Source organism: Temnothorax longispinosus, chromosome 4 (genome assembly GCF_030848805.1).
Source record: "Temnothorax longispinosus isolate EJ_2023e chromosome 4, Tlon_JGU_v1, whole genome shotgun sequence".
Lineage (NCBI taxonomy): Eukaryota > Metazoa > Arthropoda > Insecta > Hymenoptera > Formicidae > Temnothorax > Temnothorax longispinosus.
In genome coordinates, this window is record NC_092361.1 from 4,957,495 (window position 1) to 4,976,635 (window position 19,141).

Here is a 19,141-nt window from a genome sequence, read left to right on the forward strand (position 1 = left end):
ACGAGAAATTAGCGCCTCCGTGCTCACGATATATATTTTCTTTGTATTTTTTTCCCCCAGAATCCGATAATATCGCTCATTCGCGGATTACTTATCAAAAGAGACGATGTCGACAAAACGACAAGCGTTCCAAATTCAAATTAAATGATTCGTGTGATTTACATCTCGCGGTAAAAGGAAAGACATCTTGGTGTTTGATACTCTTTCCTTTAAGAAAAAGAAAGCGTGCCGAATATTTTTGCGTAGTACAGTTTTGAAAATTGTACGTGAGCACGTTGTTAAGCGGACTTCAGCCCTTGTTCTCGAACGTTTTTTTTCTCTCTCTCTCTCTCTCTCTTTATTTCTCTCTTACTCTCTCACTCTCACAAAACTGAAGAACGACTTCGGTTTTACAAAACTTCTAATACTAAGCAGTAAGATATCGCACCAAACGCAAGGAATGAAAGAGAGGCCATCGCATCCCCCGACGTCGCATCCCGGACATTTTCAATCGGAATCTGGAAAGAACGATCCTGGGGAATGCGATACGGCCGGCTCCCTTCTTTCTTCGCAATCAAGCTCCGTTTCCTCAACCGTGTCAAAAAAATATATCGTATATGTTCTACATACAAGTGGGTATGAAAAATAAAAAATATTTTTTGGCCATTTTTCTCGTTTTATAACAATTTTTTTGGGACGCGTGGAAATAGGAATTGTGACGCAGGGATGGGAGGAGGAAGAGGAGAGGGCAGGAGAAGGGTTCGCAAGGGCTCGGCTGGAGGTCGATTCGGAGAGGAATGTTTCGATTTCGAGGAAGGGGAGAGGGGGGACGGACGAGGGACTCCTCGGGAGGCCGTGGAAATGTGAGGGACGTGCGTTGCGTTTTGCGGGGAAAGGGCGAATGGGGAAGGAAGATTGGTAGGATGAAAACCGGGGAACACTACCTATCGATCTAGCTCTTTTTTTTTAGGATATAGGCACTATAGCTACGAGATAAATCTTATTTACATTCTCCAGTTTTCTCTTACTCTGTCCCACCTTCGATCGATATACCTACTACGATTACAAGAATAAGAAAAGTTGATGGAAAATCAGCTCTTGTCGAGTCGCCCGCACACTCTTATTGTATAGCCCCCTCCTCCTCTCTAACAGAACAGAAACGTTTCGACGAAACCAAAAGACCGCCGGTGACGTGATTTCGAACACAGCCTGTGCTTGACAATATCTCTTTTATTTTTTTTCGCTCGTAAAAAGGAAGATGCGCATCCTTCCTTTTCGAAGATATGTGTCAACCGCGCGGATATACTACCTCGACAAGCGGATTTTCACGACGGGACAAGTCCCGACGAAGAGTGTGCGGGTAGAAGATGAGAGGAACGGGATGCGTACCACTTAAAATGTATATGACACGTGACAATTATTTTTTTTCGCGCTTTTTTTTTTTTTGTAAAAAAAGTGTAACGAAATTTTCTCGCTCTCTCCTTCTCTCTCCTCGCATCGTGACTCGTTCCTCGTAAAATCACCCGCGCGCCACGGCGTTGGCACGACGCGAAAGAAACATACACACACACCAACGTCTCTCCCACCCTTACATTCCTCTTTCGTTAAACTCGCCACTCGGCAAAAAGACTTACAACGCTTACCGTGTACTACAAGGGAAGAAAAATGAGAATGATAATGTTTCTGCATGTTTTACATGTACAGTCGACCGCTGCGCTATACCGATATGATTCAACGTTATGGTCCAGCCACTGCACATGAAGCGTTATCACAATTCCAATCTTCGGCGATCGAAACAATTACGTTGACCGTACCAAACTCTCGTGAAACCGGGTAAACGAAAGTTTATTCGGACGATCCGCTCGCAGGATAGTACAAGGTGGAGAGATGCGTGTAAAAGGATAAAAATAAACAACGATCTGATAATCGGTCGGTATGACTCAGCGGTACAAACTTACGCTACAAACTTACGATAAGGTGTTGGGTTTTTCTCTTAAAGGCTAATAATTAATTTCTTCCGCATGCTTCCTCCTCTTCATGCTTCCAAACACACGCGCACCCACACGCACGCACGCACGCACGCACGCACGCACACACACACACACACACACACACGCGCGCATGCACACGTACATCTATACTCGCTCTTTATTATACAATCTTAAATTCGTTACGCTTACAGATCTGTGTATTATGGCCATTTGTATATTTTTTTCTTCTTTTCCTTTTATATTTTTTTCCTTACGCGGCACCTTCTTCACGCACCTTCACTTTCATATCCTCTTATATTATATATTCTTTTTCTTAAAAAAAAAAAAAGAAAGGGCATTCATTTACACATTCGAATCTATATTGATACTTTACCGAAACGCACGATCGACACAAGAAATCCCTTCGTTTCACGACCCGATAGAAGAGATAATAAAGAATTTTGTTGCTTTTCTGAGCGGTACACTTAATTGCTTAAATGTGTAAACGTGGGTTATATCGTATGGAACTTCGCGCAAGGACAAATTAAGAAAGACAAGCGAAAAAAATGAGCTTTTTTTATGGTAGAAATATAATTTCGTGTTACAGCTGATTAAGGAACAACGTAAAAAGTTGTTTAGCCTTGCGCAAAGAGGCCGATAAATATATTAATCTTCCAATATTTCCTCTCAAGAGAGCTCGCATTATATATTGCTTTCCGTATCTCTACACATCGTAGCTTCTTTTTTTTATTTACACGGGTTCTCATATATATAATCTCATCCACGCGCGCTATAAACTCTAAATCTTTACCTTACAAAGTACAAAGAAGACAGAGGTTGACAAAAGCCATATCCGCCGTATATCCTACAGCAAGCGAATGACTTTCTAAGAAAGTTTCTCCAATGATGCAATTACAATGTATAAACGCATGTTACACTCGCAGCCCTCCAAAGTTACACGTTTCTACAAGGAAGATCTCGAAATCCTAGAGCGAATGCCAATAACCCCGTTGTTAATTCTGGAGGGACTGCACTTTGTAAATCTTACAGATAGCTTCTTCACATTCTCTCCCCATCTTCACCGCTTTCATCAAATTGTACGAGTATAGAATACCGTGCGCAGCGGTCTCCCAGCTGCCCTGAGTAAAATCTGTCCACCGCATCAAGACGTGAATGAAAGAAATTCTTTCTTTGTATCTTTTTTTCTTTTTTTTTTTAAATTTAAAACACACGATAAAGTAAGAAGTGACCGAGTTTATTTCTATTCGAACCAAACTGTTTCGTAGTGCATGATAATAGAACGAAGTTATAGAAAAGACAAATAATTTGTACGAAGGTATTATAAAGCATTATCGTGGGTGGGCTGGCGTTAAAACAATTTTTTGTATAAACAATGTTTTGCGATAAAACTCTACAAAAATATTTAACACGTAAATCAATAAACGATATCCCGTAATTTAACAACTGAAAAATTTTAAACGAGCTAGCTCTTTTTTTGATCCACTTTCGCGTAACTTTATATTCAAATGTTGCTTTGAAATCTTTTGCCGCCTTACGATCTATCGCGTTTCTATAAATCTAATATGAGCAAACTAATCTGCACCTGTGGGCCGAGATACGCTCACCCCGTTTACTCTCCGATTCGAGAATATATTATTATGGCTCGAACATACATGAAACAATATATCAAAAAAAAAGCAGTAAAAGGAACATTTTTTCGCCTTACGTCGGTTGCGTCTGTTGATCTTTTTCTTTTTTTTTCTTTTTTTTTAATTTAAAGAAAATTTAGCAAACAAAAAAATAAAAATAATATTTACGTAATAGGACATTCGTGCGTTCAAAGGCGCACGAACTATCACGATCACGAGGGTCTTTACTTTCCTTTTTTCTCCTTCCTTTTTTTTAATCTGTCCTACACACGCACGCGCGCATGTGTCTTAACGTACACACTACTACGTAGCGAAAGAATAAAACCACCGTCAACGTCAGTTGACGCAGTAACGTGCTATTCCCGAATCATCATTCGGGATGCTTATCCACAATGTTGATTTACTTGCACAACACAATGTCGACGTGTGAATAAACGAAATATTCGAATGTATATTCGGTATGTATATCTGCGGGATGATAATGTTCGATGAGCGTGTTGTGTAGCTATCTCTGTACAATATGCAACGTATGACTGTGTGAATAACGGATCACACGCAGCGCGGATAACAGCATTCGATGAAATCAGATTTGCTTTTATTTCCAAGAAACACGAGAAAGGAATTACTCACGCGCGTAGCGCAACGTCGATGATTTAAGTCAAACTGTGGTATAATTATCTTCCTCCTTGTTCCAATTATGATAAATATCGTCCTCGTGTACCGCGGTACACTTCAATGCGTTTGTAGCGCATACATTATTATTATCATTAGTATTATTATTATATTACGATTAAGATTTATATTCTAAACAAAAATCTCTATATAAATCCCTTATTTTATATATATATTTTACATATTTTTCTTCATACATAATTTTAATAGTTATATTATTTAAAGTCATAACTATTGCGTTACCAATTAATTTGAAATAAATTCGAAAAGCGAAGAGATTTTATATTGGAAATAAAAACAATCTGGTTGCCATCCAAGTGCCTGTTGAAAGGAAAGTTTAAAACAAAAGAAGCTTAGAACTGTTCAGAAAAAAAGAAGATAACGACGATATTCTGTTCGATTACTTTTCGCGGCGAATACTTTTCGATTATTATCGCTGTCGTCACTATCGTAAATTATTGAGCCTGTTCTCATTATCCGCGCAGAATCAGAGACTCGACTTATGCTACGTTAGCTTCCTAAGCCATTGGAAAAGGTATTGTACATCGTTCGCGTTTTCACGTAGCTACAAGAGACAAGTGATACTGTAGCGAGAAAAAGTGATCGGTTCTACAGCGACCTCTCAGCCACTCGGAGACGCAATAACCGCTTTGCTGGTCTGACGTTCGAGCAGGTCTGAGCGTGCCTTCAAACGGCGCTGCATCAGACGACTCTCGGTTGGCGGTGATAGCCCGAACCAATTTTGCGAGTCCTTACCGATGACGCGATTCTTCCCGATGATCTTGGAGTCATTCAAATCGACGCTGGAGTGCACGGAGCAAGATTTTGGCCGCATGCCGTCGAATTCGCTGGAAGAATGCGTCGTCAGGTGCTTGCTGTTCTCGGACAGCTCGCTGCTGGAGTCGGATATGTGACCGTACGGATGATTGTCGTCGTCGGTCGACGATGTGGACAGTCTGGGCTCCCGATTCTCCGCCAGCTCCTCGAGATTTAGAGAGAAATGCTGAAGTACCACGCGATTCACAGCCATTGCGGACTCAGCGAACGCTGAGAGTTCTCTAGCGGAGTTGTTCCTCCTGGAGATAAACGTAACGAGCGCGTTATATGCGATAATGAAGCGATTAAAAGATAAATAAAAAAAAACGTAAAAGAGATAACAAGTAAATACCCACCTTATGATATGAGGCGTGGTGAGTGATCGATCACCAGTTTCGACGGAAGTCGGCCCGGGATTAATCCAGGGATGTTTCAAAATACTATCGGCGCTGAGCCTCTGGTGGGCTTCCTTAACGAGCAAGCCTCTGATCAAATCTTTCGCGTCCTCGGAGATGCATCTCCACTCCTTGTCGGGAAACTCGTATCTGCCTTCCTGAATACTGGTGAAAAGCAACTCTTGACAGGACTGACAATTCTCTCCCCTGCCCCAACCGCAATCGGTGCCGCAGTTCCCATAGAAAGGCGGATAACCGCAGAGGAGAATGTACGTAATAACGCCAAGACTCCAGAGATCGCATCGTTTGTCGTAATAATTGGCCTCGCCGATGAAAGCCTCGACCACTTCCGGCGCCATAAACTCGGCGCTGCCCACTGGTGTCAAAAGTTGCGGCGTTGCCACAGGACTAGACAGCGAGTTGTTGAACTTGATACCTGATCCAAGATCGAAGTCGCACACCTTGATCGGCGTCAACTTGTCCGGGAACACGCACAAGAGGTTCTCGGGCTTGAGATCTCTATGAGCAATACCTGAACATACAACGATACAAAAATATAAATATTGTGATCAATTCCTAACAGTTCTTGTCGAGTGACACGTGATTTCGTGTGAGAACGGTCCCGATGCCTATTATGAGAGGTTGATTGGAGAGTTAAAGATTTTAAATAAAAAAGCACGAGGCAATTTGTAATCTATTTCGGGAATAATAAGCTATACGTATCCCAGAGATTCTTATCGATTTATATGAATTCAATGCCATTACTTCATCTCGTCGAAATTACCTTTCTTATGAAGAAAATCGAGCGCACTCGCAATCTCTTTGACGATCTGGCTCGCCTCTCTCTCGGTGAAGTGAATTCGTTCCTGAATCCTGTTCAACAGCTGGCCACCGTTGATCTTCTCAAACACAAGATAGAACTTCTCCTCGTCCTCGAAGAACTCGATCAGCTGTATGATGTTCGGGTGGCCCTGGCAATGGTGGAACGTTTCGACTTCCTTAAACACCCTGGCACGCGCGTGCCCGGGAATCTTGTCAATGATCTTCACGGCGTACTCGAGGTCCGTGTAGAGGGACGTACAGGTCTGGACCGAGGCGTAAGCACCCTCTCCAAGAACTTCTCCGGTCAATTTGTACAGTTCTGTAACAACAACATAAGTTTTTCCTTACGCACTCGTCGCTTCCTCGATTGTTTGACAATTTAATCGATATGCCCACACATACTCTCTTTGACAGAAGAAAAGAGTTGAAAATGAAAAACTCACAAAAGCGCTCGATGCTTCTGATTTTGTACATCTTACATATTCTCATACATTTCACACATCCGCTGTACTATTGCAAGTATAGTAGGCCGTACGAATGCTTTGTTCCTCGAGCTAAGCCCTTCCGAGTAGGATGGAAATATATTTTATCGCGTCTCACGACTAAAAAGATTCAAAACCATGTTTTTACTGGTTAATTTTTTATTGCATAATCCTTGTCGATAATCTTTTATTCTTACGCTTGATCTTTTACGCGTTCAAACATTTACAGATGGCCGTCAGACGTAGTTTCGAGTCACGATGCACAAACATCTAGCTTAGCGCTCAGATATTTATGGCAATGTTAAGGTATTCTGGAATCGAACGTATAATCGCGTGAAAAAAAAAGTTGCGAAACTTTCAGACTCATCGTAGCAAAAGACATCGCAACGTCTTGAATCCGCGTGCGGACACGGATTCACCGCGATGAATCAATGCGACACCGCCGCGATACTCATTCGGCATGGAATTGCGCGTCGCTCTCTACGAACACGCGATTGATGATTACGTCGTACCGTATCGCGTTGTCATTGCAAAGACGAGAGGGGACCTAACATCGAGAACGAATCGATCGGAGCTCTCGAGAGCCGCGCGTTAGAGACGCTTTCCTCCGCGACGCGATCGGCGTCGAAACGGCCGGAGACGCCTTTTTCTTTCAGTTCGGTTTCCGGGCGGCAAGAATGGAGCAGGCTCACGCCAGCTGGAGTCCCCTGCAAGACAAATTTCATTATTAATCTTGCCGCGTCGGATATCGCGGAATATTTGGTATCTCTCGGACTCTCCGAGAGTCATTGAAGGAAAAACGTTCCAATCGTCCCGACCTTTTCGACGCCGAGCATCCGCGTATCGCGTTTGATCGCGGTTGCTTGTTACGCTCGAAAGGCCCAATTATCTTCGGTTTAAACCGAGGCTTGGACCTGGAACGCGCGAGCGGTGTGCAATGTGTGTGTGCGCGCTCCTGCTCTAACGGCCAAGCCAATGTCAAGGTCGAGAGGGGGTGGCCGAGATCGTAGCGTGGAACTACGACGCACATACACCGAATTTTCCCTCTCTCTCGGAAGTCCGCGCGCCAGGCTATGCCGCCGGCTCCTTTCCTCCTTTTCATCCTCGCCGAGCGCGTCCGCTCGCGCGTCTCTCCCTCGGTCCATCCCTACCGCGTTGGAGCGCCTGACGTTATACCGCGTCTCCGTTTGCCCACCGCTTCCTCCCCCAACGTCCCTCGCCGCCCGTCCCACCTTTCGCTCCGATATTATACGTCAGGATACGCCGCGCATGGCAGCGTCGCTCAGCGCCTAGCAACCAGAGGCCGATAATATGCCTCCACGTCTTTACGCCGTTCTGCGCCAATTTTAACGGCGGCCCGGTCGAAAATAGCGACTCGAAAATTGCGCGATCATCGACCCACTCGCAGTTAGCGACCGAGGGAAAAATAATGTCGCGCGCGAAGGGTCGCCGGTCGCTCGATAACGACACGGACGAGGTGTCCTCGAGGAATATGTCTCTTGATAATTTTCAGGCGATTCGCCGGCAGATATATACTCGCGACGACAATTTTATAAACAAGGCGGACTCTCCTCGACAGAGCGTTCCATCGACTTTAATCGTATGGTATATACGGTCTTAGAGCGGAGTGGAAGCTTCTCGAACCGAGCCGAGCTCGCGAATCGATCACATGCAATGACGCAACCGGCCAAGATTGCGAACTTGATTCTCCACGTTTATTTAAAACGAGATCAGTATTTTTTGTGACGTTGCAGTGTGATTGAAATTCTTAACATTCATTGAATTACTGAATTGTAAATATATCAAATTACAAACATACACTTGTCTTTATTACAAACTTTCCCAAATTATTTTTTAACAACGTTATTTTCGTACAATACATTTTATTTAAAAAAATATTCATGCAACTTTTATTTTTTCATTTTTTATTAAAAGTATATATATAGAAGTATATACAAAATTCATACAATATTATTATTAGGCTACCAAGATTCAGTCCGAATCACAAATGATGTTCTTATCTCTAACTGATTATATATCATAACAGTCCGGTTTCATTTATCATTATTTATCCAATCGTTTATATTTTATATATATATCAAACATATTTATCGAAACTTTTCGTAATATTATCCACGCTAATGATCGAATGAGATTAAAAGGAATATACGATAAGGAATACGTCACAATTTTTTATCTCTTCTTCAATAATAATCAATTATTCAATCAGTTGGTTAAGAAGATTAATTATTCCGCCTATATCAAAATATATATCAATATTGATCAATTTGTTCGCAAACAATCGCTCATGAATAATTACAAAACATAATTATTTACAAATTGCAAAACGCTAAAATGCGAATCGTCCTCGAGAGTCGTGCTAAACCGACGCTTCTCCTACCGAAAACACGTACGACGAATTCGTGGCTCTCTGTGGGCCGCGCGTCGTATCGATCGAGCGAGCGACTCCGTGGCCGAATAACCGTATTTGCCAGCTGCGCAACTCCGGATTAATTCCGATCCCGCGTTCTTCGCGCGTCAACCAGTTTACTAGCTTAGGGGCGTAAAAAAAAAAGCGCATCTCGCGCAAGTCTCGCGAGAGACTATAAATACCGACGTTTCTTCGTCCGATTACATCAACGGGACATAATAGACTCGTTAAACAGATAAGTAATCTGTCCAAGGCTCTCCCGGAGAAAGAGAGAGGAAAAAGGGGAAGAGCCTGGACCATTGTTTTACTCCGGTCTATTCTCCGAGGTACCCGGCCTCGGGAATATACCGGCGCGCGGCGGGAGGGGGTCGGAGCGAACTTCCGGTGTTTATAAACAAACGGCAAGCAAAATTCCAGGCCGCCTGCGCGCGATCGATTACCGTCGCCCCGCGCGCGAGTTCCTCGAGCGTTTCGAACTTGTGCAAGGTCACACATACCTACGAAGGAGGACTGCAAGTCACCGGTGCAAGATAGAAAGAGAGAGAGAGAGCCGCGCGGGGTGCTCGCGCGATCCGGCCTCGCATCGAAAGATCGAGCCACGGCCGCCGGTTCTACCCCGACTTCCGCTCGCACCTCCTCCCTCTCCCTCCTTCATCACTGTTTCTTTCTCTCTCCCGTCTCTCTCTCTCTCTCGCGGATAGGATCCGGAAACGGTCGCACGAATCTCTTCGCGGACAACGTCAAAACGTTCTCTCGCACCCTCTCACTCGTACTTGGCGTCGATCTGTGCGAATTTACCTTGGAAGCAGGAGGACACCACGGAGGAGCCGGAGCGTCTCTTCCTGCGCCTCTTGCGTCTCGCCTCCTCCTGACGGGCCTGCACCGCGCTCATGGACTCCCCCGTCGAGGCTACGTCCCGGCAGGTGCCATCGCCTGAAATAAATAGTCCTTTGTTAATCCGAGGTCGCAAAATTCGTTGATTGATCCGGCGCGTCTCTCGTCGACGCGTCTTTTCCGCGACATGGGCTTTAAATGGACATATTCCATATAAATTCATATTTCGCGAACACATCGTAGAATCTTGGAATCTCCTGTTAGCCTAGCTCAGTTATTTTTCACGCGATTAACGTGAACGAAGACTCTGACCCGAATGAACGAGACAAAGGCGCCGCGCGCGATATCTAAAAATAACAGCAAAGTAATTTTTCAACGTGAATATGCATGGTACGGGCGTAAAACGAGGTACTGAAGACGCAGTTGCGCAACGAGCGTGTTTATTTGCGGATAAAGTAGCTCGTGGCCTACCACACGTAACGCGGACCCCGCGCGTTTCGCGTTATCGCCGTTTATTATTGCGAGCTTATCGACGTTCTCGCTATCATCGCGCGACGCCGCCGCCGTTAGTCATCCTCTCTCCTCGAGTTTCCCGCCCGTTACCACCAGTGATAATTTTCGTCGCCGGATGCATATATAGTTTGACCCATCGCCATAAATAAACAACGAAAATTTTTCCTGCAGTTAAAAAAAAAGAACTGTTACGAAAAAAGATTCCCGCGCCGCGTAACTAGGGGGATAAACCTTTGCATTCATCGGGATACGTCGCCTTTATGAATAACCATACTCTCATTAGTCGAAGGTTTAAAATGTCCGCGCATCGTTATAATTATCACCCGACGTGTCACCCGGCTATTTCCAACGCGTCATAAAATTACGCCTTCAACGTTCTTACAATGCCGATCGTAAAATTCGGTCTACGCGTCGCTCAATGGAAACTGGAGACCCAAAAATCGTGGGTAAGGTGGATCGTAAAAAAATGATGGGATAATAATTAAGCGGGAGAGAAATATTACTGAAAATTGCTGCGTTTCGCCGTCCCTTCCTGGGCCGAATATCCTGCCCGGGATACTTTCCCCCCCGTGTAATAAAACACGCCGGACAGAGAAGGGGAAAGTCCCGGGGTTCTACAGGGGTGCCGCGATTATAGAGGAGGACCGCGAACTTTTGTGCCCGGCGGGGATGGGGGAAGCGTATACGCGCAATCGATTTAGCCGGGGGTAAATGAAGACGGGAATAATTCCCCCTCGTACGCTTCCTCCCTTCGACACAACAATGGTAGCTTCTCGAAACCTCTGGTAGGTTCTCCGTTGCGTGTTTCGGACACGTGTACACGCTCCGGAATAATCCGATGGGCCGGAGCACTCGTGAGATTCAGACCAGACGGCCATCGATCTCTTTACTTTACAAGCGACAACGTGTTGTACAAACGATCGATCTTCGACGTCTAACAATCGTGCGACGGTTGATTAAGTCCGGAGTAAAAAATTTCTCGGAAGTGAAATCCGCTTTTTAAAGCCTATACAACGTCGGCGTCGCGACAACGAGCGGCGGTTTGATTTCGCGCAGCTTGGTCCTACCACGTATACACACCGTAGGTAGGTTCTCTCTGTCCTCGCCACTTTCTAATTCAGCCGCTAAAAATGGGACCGTGTTGGTCGCCGATACGAGCCGTCGCGTCGTGCCGCCGCCGGCAGTTCGGCGTTTCCCTCTCTGTTTCTCTCCGCTCTGCTGGGAAAGTTCACTCGCGAAGGCGCAGCTCCGGGAGAGACCGGTACGCGATTCACGATCCGCGTGTTAACGAGAGATATACGACGGCAGCAGGTATTTACGCGAGATGTATATCGCCGGCCGAGGCGGGGGGGAGGGGGAGGGGGTCACGCTGTAGGTATCTCCCGCGATGTTTCCGCGATCGTTGTCTCCGCCGAGCTCGAATACACTTTCGCAGACTAAAATAAATTGTTCACGCTAATAAAAGGTCCATCGACTTAATCGCGCGCAAGTTACATTGTTTATTATACATATGTATAATAAATTTATTATATATGTAATGATATAATAAGCATATTATAATAAATATTAAATGTAATACATAATGAGCACATTAATGAGCATATTGTCAATATGAGACTTTCATCGCTTTGATCTTTTAAGAGTACAAAGGCATATGTTAGTCGATTACGAAGGGACAGAAATTGGTAAATACGTATTTTAATTAGACTACGAAGTAGGACCCTTTGCAGTTCTACATCCTAATTGGACTCGTTATTGCTATAACATATTTCGCATAATTTTTTGCATTTAAATCTGCACGCGCGATTATAATCGGCAAACTATTTTTAGAGTGTCCATAAATTTTTAGTCTCCAAATAGCAAAAATTCCTTGATTTACATTAAACCAGTTGATTGAACAAAGTACGAAATACTTGATCCTCGCTCGTTTGCGAAACGGTTTGGATCGCAAAGGATTAAGAATTATGAGAAATTTCAGAGAGTCAGTCAAGCACGTTTAACGAGCGGCCAAGTCTCCTTCGAACAATTTCAATCGACCTCTTTAAGAAGCGTGACAATACGACGACGGTCGAGATGACGCGGTCGGCAAAATCGCGGCGGTAAACCGCGAGACGAGGTCTTTCGGTCGACGCGGAAGAGAGATGCGCGCGTGGGCGAGGACGTCGCCGGCGACGACGCGCTCGCGATACACCACAGCGATGAATAACAAAGTAACCGGCGTGCGCGAGGGGAACCGACTCCGTGCCACTCCTTCGAGAATGAACGGACACGTTTACGGGCCGTTCGCGTGTGGGTCGAGGAGAAATCAGAGCCGGATCGGGAACGAATAGTCGCGTAACTGTAGGCCGGTCGACTCCTCTCTCTCATTGTCTTTGATGAGACTGACTCCCGAGATTTTTCGCGGGGATCGCGATCGAGTCGAGAATGTCGAGATGCGACAAAGCGGAGAAGCGTCATCGAATTGGAACCACGAGACAGCTTGCAAATTGCCGTGTGTCGCTCGAGGCGATTCGATCGCGGGCGCACGCGAGTTTATATTTAACTCACGCGACCAATGACTGCGTTAATCGATGACAAATATAGTTCAGGCCAGGCTCGGGCTCGGCGTGGCGAAACGAAGAGTCACCTAATCGCGGCGAGAACTCGTTTTAATCGTCACGTTTCTAGGAGACTCGGTCGACTCGAGTGTTAACTCGGAAAGTGTCTCGTCGCGCGGAGACAATTAGTTAACAAAACGTCAAGAGCCTCGGGTAGACTCGGGTTTCACGATTATCCAAAAATAAGCGAATCGCCGCGGGAGCTTCGCGTCGCTCTGTCTCCGAAAATTGCCACGCGTCAAGCTCCGTTTTGTCTTTCTCTTTATCTTTTTCTTCGGAAAATCGACACCTTTTCGAAGGACCCTTTCGTCCGATCTCGTATCAGTTGTTAAATTTCAACACGTTGTGGCCCGCTCGTATATTTTCACGCGCGATCATAATTTCGGTGGGCGCAGCGAATGTATTTTCGTATTGCCTCGCCGGTCGCCACCGACGCCGCACAACGACCGACACTACGAGTTCAATGACTGGCACAGAAAAGGAACGCCGCCATCTTACGCGAGATATGCACGTACGATAGTGTTCTATCCGCGAGCGCCCGCGCGCGCGTGCGGGCGCTGCTGATTACGCGAAAGAATCGTCACGGGGGTAATTCTTCTTACGTAAATCGCACGAGAGAAACATCGGTGCAAAACGCCAATAAATCAAAGAGCTTCGTAATCTATCAGATTGAAAAAGCAAACGGGCACGAGAAGCGCAAGCCACTTACCGAAAATGTAAACTAGGCCGTCCTGAACAAACGAGTAAGCGATAGAAAATAGTTTCTGTTTACTTTAAATTGTCTCAGAGGCCACTCGAAAGCTTTGTTCGAAATATCGAGTCACAATGAAGTCATTTCGGGGTCAACCGAGAACTCTGGAGGAAGGTGACGTGTCTCTGTATAATACAATAGACGCAATAGCGTGTCATTAACGATCGCATAAATTAAAGCCGAGCAAAAGCGATGTGTATAGTCGCTCGTACGCGAACGTCGTCGCCTAATTAAAAGGTCAGGCGGAAAGGGGAGCAATCACGCGACGTGCCGGAGCGTGACTCCCGTTTTTCCAGTTGTTATCGTTACGTGAGGCTGCACATATGTGACGCGGAGGAACGGAAGGAATCGCGGCGCGCACCTCCAAGGTTTTTCGTTTATCCGCCGGATAACACTCGTCCGTTTCAGATCCTAAAGCCGGGTCCACATTATCGGAGCCGAACCGCGAGCCGAACTTCGCCGCGAACCGACGTTATCGAGCCGAACAAAGTTCGGCTCGATAATGTGTGGACGCATGATCGGTTCGCGGCGAAGTTCGGCTCGCGGTTCTGCTCGATAATATGTAGACCCGGCTTAAGATCTTTCCGTAATTGTCCGCGGGCGACCCGTCCGCGATATGTGGAAGCGAGTCCAAGAGGACAGAGAGAGATCCCGTTTCGTTAAACTCGTCAAATCGCGGCTGCACTAGTCGCAACTTGTCGCGCTTCTGTCCGCGGAGTCAACGGGTATATTTATTTGGTCGCCCGTCCCTCGCCTTTGTCCGTCTTACTCATCTCGCGTTCCTTCACGCACGCGTCCCTTCACGATAACGTGTTCCTCGGTCCTCTCTTTATTCATCGCCGAACCCGCTTTCTCGCGTCCGGCTTGCGCGTCGCGTCGCTTCTCGCTTCGGTTCGGCGATCGAACGGGAAAAACGGCCGTATAAAATCGCGGATAAATGCCGGGACTCTTTTGTTCCACGTAGGTATCGTGCGCGTTTCCCTTTAAAAGCGCGCCGAGTTGACATGCGCGGCCCCGGGACCCTTCCTCCCTTCGTTCTTTGTTTGGGTCGCCCTATAACCGACTCGCGTTCTCCCTTCGCGTCGCACGAACCCGTGCCGGTGCCGAGAACCCCGAAACCCCCCCTTCTCTCTCTCTCTCTCGAAACCTCATATACCGACTAACCCACTTGTCCCCCCCTCTCCCCCCAACCCCTCTCTATCCTCCTCCCGAAAATCCGTCGTGCCAACGACGCGCCGCGTCGCGCGTCGGAAGCGACGTTGCAAAATGCTCGGTGCGTCGCGGAGTTTCTCTCCCGCCGCCCCAAAATACTCGCCGAGTTCGCGGAATACATTGGCGCAAAATCGTCGCGTCAAACGGGATTAGATTCAGCGAGATTCGATCTGCAAGCTTGGCGAAATAGCGCTATATCGCAGACGCGGACGGAAATAAAGAATTCGGCGGTCTCGTATTTATACCCCCGATCCTATTTCCTCGTCATTCATTTTCTTTTTCCTCCTTTTTCGCTTGGATAAGGAGAATTTGCGGATGCGCGATGATTACGATTACTGATATGTAATATGCGCACGTGCACCGTTAACGGACCGACCGCGTCAATGAACGGGCGGGCGAGGAGGAGGAGGCGGCTGAAGATTTGCCGAGATGATTATGCGAAACGCGTTTGTTTCGTCATCCCTGTTATTTCGGACGCTAACCGCGCGCGTCTTGCTTTATTATGCTGCCGATGCGGGGAGTTGCATAATTCGGACGTGGCGCCAGCCTCGGGGTTTTTTCCCAGGTTTCCACTTTTAGACGTATAACGAAGCGACTCGGCCGCGGTATAATTAGCGGCCGGCTCTCGCTCGATCGACAAACTGACGGAAGAAGGAAATTCACGGGAAAGGGGTTCGCGTAAACAGAAGCGAACGCGTATCGTTGATCTCGTGACGTTAAACGATAAACGGTGTGAAATGTAAATAAACCTCTACTCGGGCTGCGTTCCGATATTCTCTGCCAGGACTGAAAATCTATAATTTACGTCACGTACGCTGGTAGACTCTCAGACTCCTCCTGGTATCAGGGAATATCGGAACGCAGCCTTGGTATATCGTTTTTGTTGACGACAAAGTCAATGACAGCTGCATCGAGACGCGTAGAATCTCAATCGGAGCGGAAACGACCGCTAAAAATCGACGTACATGTGCGAATCCTCGTTGCGATAAATACTCGTCGATAAGCTTCAAATAGAAGCCCGTTTGTTATACGTGTCGCGATTCGTCACGCGGCGTGATGAAACCTGTCCCCGTGGCTTGCGCGAGTTCCGTCGGACTTCCGTCGAAGTTTTAAATCGCTGGACACGTTGAATCGCTGCCCGTCTGTTTTCGTCGGGTTTCTCGCCGGAGATGGCCGCGGAACGAGCCGCCGGTCTATCCAGACAAACTCTCTTGGCCTGTTCGTTTTCGCTGCACTTCTGAACTAGTGCAATAAGTTAGAATGAAACAAATATACTTTCTTTCATTCTAACTTATTGCACTAGTTCAGAAGTGCAGCGAAAACGAACAGGCCATCTAATAGCATATTACAAACACAAGCGTAAGAAAATTGATCGGTCATATACATATACGCGCATGAGAAACAGACCGATCCATCGTTTAATTGCCGGGCCGCGCGACGCTCGGGTGCCGGGCTTCTAGAAAGTTCTCTCCGTCGCTCTCGCTCCTCCCACACGCCACGGCCGATTCGGTATTCGCGGCGCGAATTTTCCGCGACGAAAAACGAATTGCCAAGCGAGCGCGACGCGTCTGTCCGTCCGGCATTCTCGTCTTCTCCGCGGCGCTTCTCTCCTTCCTGTCGACGACTCGAGCGTGAAGCGTGAAACCCCGTCAATCGCCCCCCCCCTCCTCTCCTCCCCGTTTCGCCCCGTGACAACGGTGAAAACGCAAATCGCGAAAGAGCGTTCGCCCCGGCACCCGTTACCGGGTCGTTACGCATCGACCGGCGAAAATGGCCGCCGTCGCCGCCGCCGTCGCCGACTCCGCAGTTAGCCGGTTCGGCAAAACAACCGTCAATATCACATGCGAAATAGTCCCGTGATTCTTTAGCGGACAGATTCCCCCCCCCCCTGCGACGAGCAGAATCCGGGGGTCCTTTTTCTCAACGGGGTCATCGAGATGTCGACCGGAGTGGATCGGAAAAGAGAGTGGCTTCTCGACGGGCAACAAGATCGTCTTCTTCGAATTAAATCTTATACAAATACTTGAATCGGGAATCCGAACTTTTCGCAGGAAAATTTAGAAGCGTACATTTGGCGCGCGAGACACTGGCCGTGTCTCTAAATTCCGTCGTTAAGAAATATAATAATAAGATGGGGACTCGACTCACCTCGTCCGGCCTCCTGAGTGCCGTCCTCTCTCTCCTCCAGAATCTTCTCCACCATGTTTCCTCTCGCGTCCCTCTCGCCGTCCCACACGAACGATCGTCCGGAGAAAGATCGGAGAATCTTCTGGCTCACCGCTCACCGCTGGTCACCGAGAGATCCGTCCGGTCCGAGCGCGCGTTCTCCGTTCTCTCGCAACTCGCACCGATAGCAATAATTATAAAAAAGAGTCAGTCGTATATACAAAAAACCCTATCCACTAAGATACTGATATAATCTTTCTTCGGAGTGATTATAACGTTTCTCTCTCTCTCTCCCTCCTGCTCTCTCTGGACGTCACTCGCCTCTCTCTCTCTCTCTCTCTGCTCCTCTTCGTCCCTTTTTTTTTCTCGCGAAGAAGGTCGATGTATATCAGCGTCGATATCACAGATGTAAATAAATATATAAAGCTTATCCCTTTCTTTCTCTCTCGCTCTCTCCCTCTATATATATATATGTATATCTCGCCTCCGCGCGGTTGCTCGTCCTCCTTTCTCACGAAGATGACACGTCCACCAGGTGCTCCTGATAACGATGTTGTTGTTTTTGAATAAATACTATCACAGACTTTGACACTGCACTTTCTCTCGGTCGGTCATCCTCCGCGCTGGGTTCTTTTTTTACTCCTCCCGCTCTCACTCACTCTCTCTCTCTTTCTCTCTCACGCTCTCTCTTCCTTTCTCGCCCTCGGCGTCGATCTTATTCGCCGGTTTGTCTTCCTCCTCTCGCAACCAAGCAGCCAAGCCCTTCCGTCGATGAGAAGCTACGAGCTCTCGCTGTCAGCCTCTCGCCAGAACCTTCTCCGCGACCTGCTCTTCACTGCTGCTGCTACTACTGCCACCTCCGCCTCCTCTTCCTCCCTCGTCGCCGCCGCCGCCTCCGCCTCTCCGCCCCGCTCCTCCGCAGCTCCCACCCGGCTGAAGGTTTTTAACCGGATACGCCGGGCGTTTTCGCACGCGAAAGCCCCGCGATGGTCGTCGTGGCTCCGTCGTCGCTATCGCACAGCCTCTCGCACGTAGCGGCAATCGGGCTCGGAAGCGCATTAAAAACCCACCGGTCTAACACATCTGGCCTCTCTTTCACATCACCGTCCCTCACTGCTCGGCAGTTGGTTTCCGACTGAGCTCGACAAGATGGCCGCGCTTGCTTACTAACACTCGGCGACCCGCCGCGCCGCGCCCGTCCCGCGCCAACGAGTCCGCGCCCGCGGCCTCCTCGCTCTTTCTCGCTCCGTCTCTCTCCCTCTTTCTCTCGCCACCGTCGGCCGGCGAATCACGAGGCTCCGTCGACGCCCTGCGAGTCACGTAGGCAACGTGGTTCTCAGGCGACGGCTCCCGGACTCCGCACTCCGCGGACTCCGGGGCACTCCGGGAGGACGGATGACGCAAACGGCGACGCTCGTTTAGCTATATAGAGTTCTCGCTCAATCCACGACGCGAATTTCGGCAGCAAATACTTATCTCGAGATTGACGCGAGCGCGGTTGACATTTCGCGCGCCCACGTTTATTATCGCGGATCGCGTGATTTTTCATTTTTGCCTATTGTAAAACGTCATTAACGTCGCTCGTGGCTATTTATGCGCGTTACTTGTTTTTTTTTTGTCCTCCTGCCGCTTCAATGACGTTCGTCTCGGCGACGGAGGAAGGGACGGAGAACGCGATTAGCGCTTCTGTCTTATCTCATTAACGGGCGCGTACTGATGGAGCGTGTAACGCCAAATAGAATTCGCGCGGCAGGTGTCAAGAAGGGGAGGGGAGCGAGAGGGAAAACTCTAATCGATCGCATCGTATTTGCCTCGCGACTCGCGAGTTTCGATCGTCCTGCAATTCGCGACA

At 47.6% G+C, this 19,141-nt stretch overlaps 1 protein-coding gene across 1 annotated transcript; it reads right to left on the bottom strand.

The window, feature by feature from the left end:
• Nucleotides 1-309: 309 nt before the first annotated feature.
• Nucleotides 310-18,440, bottom strand: LOC139812462 (MAP kinase-interacting serine/threonine-protein kinase 1). Its single transcript, XM_071777310.1, has 5 exons — nucleotides 17,272-18,440; nucleotides 10,015-10,149; nucleotides 6,266-6,622; nucleotides 5,443-6,013; nucleotides 310-5,346 (listed from the first exon to the last, which is right to left on the bottom strand). The coding sequence occupies exons 1-5, from the start codon at nucleotides 17,324-17,326 to the stop codon at nucleotides 4,893-4,895; spliced, it is 1,572 nt and encodes a 523-aa protein (XP_071633411.1). The 5' UTR covers nucleotides 17,327-18,440; the 3' UTR covers nucleotides 310-4,892.
• Between the last annotated feature and the right edge of the window lie 701 nt (nucleotides 18,441-19,141).